Source organism: Rhinolophus sinicus, chromosome 15 (assembly GCF_057876585.1).
Source record: "Rhinolophus sinicus isolate RSI-liver-muscle chromosome 15, RSI-T2T, whole genome shotgun sequence".
In the NCBI taxonomy this organism is placed as follows: Eukaryota; Metazoa; Chordata; class Mammalia; order Chiroptera; family Rhinolophidae; genus Rhinolophus; species Rhinolophus sinicus.
This window is the reverse complement of record NC_142515.1, coordinates 94936523-94944047: the sequence shown is the minus strand read 5'-3', so window position 1 is coordinate 94944047 and position 7525 is coordinate 94936523. Positions and strand designations below refer to the sequence as shown.

The 7525-nt window shown below is 57.0% G+C and overlaps 1 protein-coding gene across 2 annotated transcripts; it reads left to right on the top strand.

Annotated features, from left to right (window-relative positions):
- Nucleotides 1–4555, top strand: S1PR5 (sphingosine-1-phosphate receptor 5). 2 transcript variants are annotated; one of them, XM_074338186.2, is made up of 5 exons: nucleotides 1–130; nucleotides 281–436; nucleotides 1141–1324; nucleotides 1680–1773; nucleotides 3170–4555. In XM_074338186.2, exons 1-5 carry the CDS (start codon nucleotides 34–36, stop codon nucleotides 4379–4381), a joined length of 1743 nt encoding a protein of 580 aa, XP_074194287.2. In that variant the 5' UTR covers nucleotides 1–33; the 3' UTR covers nucleotides 4382–4555. The 2 variants fall into 2 exon arrangements, with proteins under 2 accessions (XP_074194287.2, XP_074194288.1); XM_074338187.2 differs by lacking the exons at nucleotides 1–130; nucleotides 281–436; nucleotides 1141–1324 and adding an exon at nucleotides 2011–2107 and having other exon boundaries at nucleotides 1660–1773.
- Nucleotides 4556–7525: the final 2970 nt, after the last annotated feature.

Below are 7525 nucleotides of genomic sequence, written 5' to 3'. Positions count from 1 at the left end.
TCTCAGGACCTTGAGTCCCTAGGCTCCCAGTCTATGGGAAACAGGCGCTGGGAGGTGGCAGGAGTGGGAGGTGCTGGGCCCCCAGTGGCAGGAAGAGCCTCCTTCCGCTGCTGCGTCGTGGCCACGGGAGGTAAGATTGTTGCCTGGGAGGTGGCAAGGCAGCCACCGCCCTCCTTGGGTGCGGTTTCTCTTTGCAAAAGGGGGTCATTTTCCGAGTGCCCGGCGTGGTTCTGCCGCGTTTGGGGACTCCAGGGCTCATTCCAGCGGGCTCGGTCCACAGGGCTCTTGGACGTCGGTACCCAAGCGTTAACCTCCCACCGCCACCCATCAACCCCACTGGCTGTGCTGCCCCGCGCTTGGCTTTCATTGGTTAGAGCAGGTCCTGAGGAAGAGCGGGAGGAGCAGCGTGACAAGAGCCGCAGGGGTCTCCAAGGGGGTACGTGGGGGCGCAACTCGGCCTGGTTGTCCCTCTCGGTCGCTGCCCCAGGGTCGCCCAAGATTGAATCCCCTCGTCAGCCTCGCGTTCACTGCCCCTGGGGCGCCCTCACCCCACCCGCAGCCCGCAAAGGCTGCAGCAGCCGAGGGAAAGGGCACTGTCCTGGGGAAGGTCCCTTCCGGGCCGTGGCTGCTGGTCGGAGAGTGGGGGAGCTGAGCTCGGCCAGGAAGCTCCTGGGAACTGTGGGTGGGGGTGCGGGGCCAGCTGAGACTGGCCCGCTGGAGGAGCGGAGGCCTGGGAGAGGCGTGGGAGAGCAACACAGACAGAGAAAGACACACACAGAGACAGGGAGAAACAGACACCGAGACTCAGAGGGACACAATGAGAGAGACGCACACAGAGAAACTGAGGGAGACATTCATTTATTCCTTCACTCATTTACTTACTCAGAGGATACTTACTGGGCACCGGCTGTGTCCCGGCAGTGCCCATGACAGACGCAAATCCCTGCCCTCAGTGGGGTTGACAGTTTGATGGTGACACAGCCCAGAAATACGATAAATGAGTAAATCCCATCCTCGGGAGCAATAAGGGTGGGAGAATGGGAGAATCAGAGGGCATATGAGCTAGATCCCCATTATGGGGGTGGGCGGAGGTTCCCACCAGAATCCTGCCTGAGCCTGCTCTCCCCTTCTCTCCCCAAGCCGGAGGTGGAAGCGGGGAAATGGGGAGAAGCCTGCCCCCGGGAGCCGCCGGGACCTATCTGTTGTGGGGATGGGATTCGGGGTACGGCCGTCCCTGCGGAAGACCCCTCCTAACCCACGCTGTTGGGGTCCCTCCGCCGACCGGGGAGTCCGTAGCGTGCAGCCCAGGAGGCTCAGTTGGAAGGTAAGAGGAAAATGGGGAGGGACCAGTGCCCAGGAGCCGGAGGACAGACGGGACCCCTCTGCTGAGGACTGGGGGAGAGTCTCAGGCCGCGGCCGTCCCCGCTGAGAACCCTCCTCTTCCCGCGCCTCCCGGTCCTCGCACTGAGACGGGGCGTCCCTGGGAGGGCAGCCCAGTCCCGGAGGGGGCAGCCGAGCGCTCGCCGGTGCCAGTCGCCGCCGGGTCGCGCTCCTGTACCGCGGCGGGTGGCACAGGCTGGCAGCCATGAGCTGGGTGCCGGGTTCCAAGGGGCGGGGCAGATGCTTGCGACCGCCGGCTATCCGCGTTTTGGGCCTCCCCCTTGCCTCTTGCCCGCCAGCTCCAGCTCCTCCCCGCCCCCCCGCCCCGGAGCGGCATCCGCTCGCTCCGCTCCAGGCTGTGCGACTGTGCTGAGCTCACGACCAGGGCGCAGGGTGAGTGTACAGCACTGGGTTCTTGGGGGCGCGGTGTTCCGTCTGACCCAAAGGGGTTGCCCTGGCCACTACCCGTGTCCCTTGCTTGGGGTTCCTGGGCCTTTCCCAGAGGTCTCCTGGGAAGGGAAGAAGGCGACTACCGGGCTAGATGCGGGGTGCCGGCTGGGGGCGGGGGCGCCTGGAATCTCCCCGACTCGCCTTCTCCGGGCCACACCACTACAAGTTTCGCTACCTCAGTCCTGCTGCCGGACCAGCCGAGACCAGGCGGGAGGTGCAGAGGCTGTGAGCTGGTGCACATTGTCGCCATCAGAGCAAGTGTAACCTGTGTCTGCGTGTATGTGACGCCCCCTCCCCCGCTGGCGGTTGAGTCCCTTATTCTCTGTGGGTCTGTTTTTGCGCTTGGTTCCCTGTGTGCAACTGAAGCCGTCTGACATGCATTTGTTCCTGACATGTCTAAATAAGTCCATTCCCCTCCCCAGGCCTCAGTTTTCTCATCTGTTAAGTGGGGTCTGCGCGATTGTGTAACCGTTTCTGCGTGGTTGTGTTTGTGTGGGAGCATGAAAACTTTTGTGCCTGTTTCTCTGCGAAGTACTTTTCAGCCTCAGTTTCCTCGCCTGTAAATTGGGACTGAGGGGAGAGATGTGCAGGGGATTAAAGGGCACAGTCACAAGTGGGAAGTATTATTATACTTTAATGACATGTGTGCCCCTCTACAAGAGCCTGTCTGTGCGATGTGGATCCTGTCTGCTGCCCTCTGGCTCTGCCTCTATGAATTGAGTGGATAGGTTTAGCTTTCTCACGAGGTTTTGCAGTGGATGAAGGGAGTTTGGCAGGAAAAAGCCTTGTGTGCAACAAGACATGTAGAGTGTGGGACTGGGACTCCAGGATGGGGTGTGGGTGGAGGTTGTGAAATTGTGGTCTGTATGACTGAGTGAGACCCTGTCTGCGTGTGAAAGAATTTGTGTCCCTGTATGTCTCTGCCTGTGTAGCTTTGCCCATGGGTGAATATATTTTCGTGTTTTCTTGATGGGGTCTGTGTATGTTTGCCCTAGTTCGTGTCACTGTATTTATATGTCCCTTTCTGTATGTGACGGTATTTGTGTGCGTTGTCTGTTTATAGTTGACTATGCCTCTGGATATCCGTGTTTGTGTGTGAATTACGAGTATCCCTCAGCAACTGTGGGACTGTGTCACCCTGTCCCAATATTATTTCTGTGTGGGCCTGTCTCCATGGCCAGCCCCCTTCCATCCCGAACTCTCCCTGAGCCCGTGTACATGTGGGGTGGAGGGCAGGGGGTTAGGGCTCCTTTCCCAGTTCTGCGAGGCACATACTCGCCTCCGCAGGCCGCGGGGATGGTGCGAGCCCAGCCTGACACTGCACCCGGCCTCTCTGCAGCCTTGGGGCGGGAGGCCCATGGATCCGGGGCTGCTGAGGCCGGCGCCGGTGAGCGATGTCATCGTCCTGCACTACAACTACACCGGCAAGCTCCGCGGTGCGCGCTACCAGCCCGGCGCGGGACTGCGCGCCGACGCCGTCGTGTGCCTGGCTGTGTGCGCGCTCATCGTGCTCGAGAACTTGGCGGTACTGTTAGTGCTCGGACGCCACCCGCGCTTCCATGCGCCCATGTTCCTGCTCTTGGGCAGCCTCACACTGTCCGACCTGCTGGCTGGCGCCGCCTACGCTGCCAACATCCTACTGTCCGGGCCACTCACGCTGCGCCTGTCGCCCGCGCTCTGGTTTGCACGCGAGGGTGGCGTCTTTGTTGCGCTCGCTGCTTCTGTGCTGAGCCTCCTGGCCATCGCGCTGGAACGCCTCCTCACCATGGCGCGCAGGGGACCCGCGCCGGCTGCTGGTCGCGGGCGCACGCTGGCACTGGCGGCCGCCGCCTGGGGCGTGTCGCTGCTCCTCGGGCTACTGCCAGCGCTGGGCTGGAATTGCCTGGGCCACCTGGACTCCTGCTCCACAGTCCTTCCGCTTTACGCCAAGGCTTACCTGCTCTTCTGCGTACTCGCCTTCCTCTGCATCCTGGCCACCATCTGTGCGCTCTACGCGCGCATCTACTGCCAGGTGCGGGCCAACGCGCGGCGCCTGCGGGCGCATCCTGGGGCTGTTGGGGGCCTCTCGAGCCGAGCGCGCCGCACGCCGCGCTCACTGGCGCTGTTGCGTACGCTCAGTATAGTGCTCCTGGCCTTTGTGGCGTGTTGGGGCCCCCTCTTCCTGCTGCTTTTGCTCGACGTGGCGTGCCCGGCGCGCGCCTGCCCCGTGCTCCTTCAGGCGGACCCTTTCCTAGGCCTGGCCATGGCCAACTCTCTTCTAAACCCCATCATCTACACGCTCACCAACCGTGACCTGCGCCACGCGCTCTTGCGCCTCGTCTGCTGCGGCCGCCGCCCTTGTGGCGGAGACGGGGGCGCCTCCCCGCGATCCGGGAGCGACGCTGTGGCTTCAGACGGCCTGCACCGCTGGCTGCCCCCAGACCTGGATGGCAGCTTTAGCCGCTCCGAGCGCTCGTCGCCCCAGCGGGACGGGCTGCACATTCGCGGCTCCAATAGCGCGCCCACAGCCGCCGAGACCCTGGTAGCCTCACCAGCACCAGCTGCAGACTGACGCCTTCTGGCCCGCCATTGCCCTCCCTAAGAGATGTTTTGCAGACTTTTTTGTTTTTAAATAATTGAATTTATAGGAAAAGCAGCCGGACATAGTGGAGGAAGAAGAGACACGGGGAAATGTACTTTATTGGCCCTAAGCCCCACAACAATAAACAAAACAGACAAGAATCTCTGCCCTTGTGGAATTGACGTTCTGGTGGGGGCACAGGCAATAACGGAGTGAAATAATGGAGACAGTTCCAGTGACAATACAGTGATGCGAATGTGGTCAGAGGAGGCCTCTCTGCAGAGGTAGTGGTAACTGATGTGAGCTGAGACGTCATTGTCCTGGGAACACCTGAAGCAAGAGCACAACAGGTGCAAAGTCCATGAGACTGGAACGTTCCTATGTGCTCTATAAGAGCAAGGGCCCAGGTGTGGCTGGAGCATCAGTGAGGGTGAAGGCGGGAGGAAACAAAGGCAGGAAGATGACAGAGCAGATCACTGTGCTCTGGGAAGGACTTTACTTTTGCTCTAAATGAGGTGGGAGCCATGGAGAGTTATAGGTAGAGGAGGGTCTTGATTTGGTTCAGGTGTTCACAGATCTCTGTGTGAGGCAAAGGTGTAAGCTAGGAGAACAAGGTGAAAGTGACTGCACTGGCCCGGGGGAGTGATGATGTCAACTCTGGATAGATTCTGGAAATGGCGGAAAGAATTACTGAGGAATTGAGTGTGAGAGTGAGAAAGATAGGAGTCAAGGACAGCTCTGCAGTTTAGAGGAGAGGACGCCAAAGACAGGACACCCCAAAATTTGACTTGGGGAGTCTCAGCCAATTCCTATCTGAAACAAGATGTCTTTGAGTGTGGTGTCAGATCCTTCATAAAAAATGAAAATATAAAACAAGAAGAATTACAGCTTATTGTGCCTGGCTAGTCGCCCCACAGTGGTAAGCTCAGGACACACCTTTTTCTCACCCTTACTGCTACCTTGCAAGGTGGGTTTCCTCACCCCCATTTGACAGATGAGGGAACTCTAAGCAGTGAGTACCTTGCCCCACTATGTGAGCCAGGATACTTGCCCAGGCTGTCAGGTTCCCAAGCTCAGTCCTTGTCTGGCTCCTCCAGAGGGGTCTGCATTCTCGGCCAGGGGCGATATCAGGGCCCCGTTTGTGTTCATAAAAGGCTCCAGACGCGCTGGCCACGGTCCTCGGCTGTCCCTGAGCGCAGTCCTGACCCCTGTGCGGCCTGGACCGCTGGGTGGGGCGTGCCGCGGGGTCGCTTCGGGCTCAGACTGTGGCCCGCCATCTGCCGGGAGACTGCGGAACTGCAGGCAGTCACAAAGCCCTGTGTTTTGGAGGCACTCACCCTGCCTGGGGGCCTGAATTTCCACCTGCCACGCTCAGGTCCCAACAGGCTACACGCACGGGAAACCAACCTATTCGTGGGACACAAACACTCAAGCCTCGGGTCACGATCCCAGGACTGGACCCAATTCCCCACCTGCCCTGGTGCCCCCAATCCCAGGTTCCTTTAATATTTCAGTGGAGCCTGAAGTTCACCCCATTGTTTGGTTACTTGATGGCGTGATGGTAGATGTATTCACTTGTTCACATTTTACAAAATTCAAAAAACACGTCCCCTTCTTGGACGTGATCACTGTGGGGATTCCTGGGAAACTTCCAGAGCTATTCTGTGGATAAATGAGCTGAAATATAAATACATCTTCCCTCTTTCTACACAATTTTAGCACTGCTCTGCATCTTGCTTTGTTCACTTAATAGTATATCCTGGAAATTGTTGCCCATCCACAGATTTTTGTATTGTTTGGCTGCCTTAGTCTGCTCAGGATGCCATAACAAACACCACAGCCTCGGTGGCTGAAACAATAGAAATTTATTTCTCACAGTTGTGGAGGCTGGAAGTCCCAGATGAGGGTGCCAGCATGGTCGGGTGCTGGTGAGGACTCTCTGCCTGGCTAGCAGACGGTCACCTTCCCATTGTGTGCTCTCATGGTGTAGAGAAAGCGAAAAGAAGCTCTCTGGTGTCTCTTTTTATAAGGGCACTAATCCCTTCATGGGGCCCCACCCTCATGACCTCATCTAAATCTAATCAATTTAGTCCATATCACTTGTTCTTTTTTTAAAAAATTTTTAAATATTGAAGTAAATAGTCATACAGCAAATGTCTTGCTCCTTTTCGCTGACTGCATAGTATTTCCCAGTATGGATGTGCCACCACTTATTACACGGAGGGACCTGTGGGTTGAGTCCAATCCTTTGCCTTTATATACAGCGCTGCAAAACAGTGTACACGTATGTGAGTATACCTTAGATAAATCTCTACAAGTGGCACTGCTGGGTCACAGGGCCTGTAGGTTTGATTTTTAGATATGAGAGGTTGCCTTGAGGATGGTGCAAGTTTTCCCACAGCTTCCGCCACTGCCAGTATTTGCCGACTATGCTATAGCGTCGCCCGCTGGAGGGGTCCAGAACCGCAGATTCCCGCATCTGGGAAGGCGGCGGAAGAAGGGTACCCCACCACATGCTCCCGCGCGGGTTTAATCCCAGACTCTGAGCAGGGACACTGAATCCTCCAAATTCAGTCTGGAGGCTGGCGGAATTTTTTCTTAGACCTTCTTTGCGTTTCCATTATTCACTTAGTTTTCATAGAGGACTCTTTGAAAAATAGCCTTAAATACATTTATTTAAATGTTAACTTTATATCATAAACAGCGTAAGTGGCAAGTCAGTATTCCTTGCCATGAAAAATAGCGATAGTTAACATCTGTTAGGCACTAGCATTCGGATTTAGTGCTCCCGGTAACCAAGGTGCTAGCATTATTACCACCTCAAAGGGAGAAAACTGAAGCATGGAGAAGTCACAGGCCCACCCGCACAGAGCTAGAGAGGGTGGCAGAGCGGGCCTTCGAACGCCCCGCAGCCGAGCTCCACGCACCTCTACATTAGAGATAACTTAAAAATATAGACAAAGAAACCCCAGCTAGATAGATAATTCTCGCTGGATCCTGTGGTCGTCGACCGTGAGACCTGCGTTAAAGAAAGAAGCGCAAGTCGTAGAGAGCAGCCCCGCGCTGAGACAATGAAATAGGTCGAATGAAAGGGACAGTGCGAAGGGGTAACGGGCTTTCCTGGCCGTGCGCCCT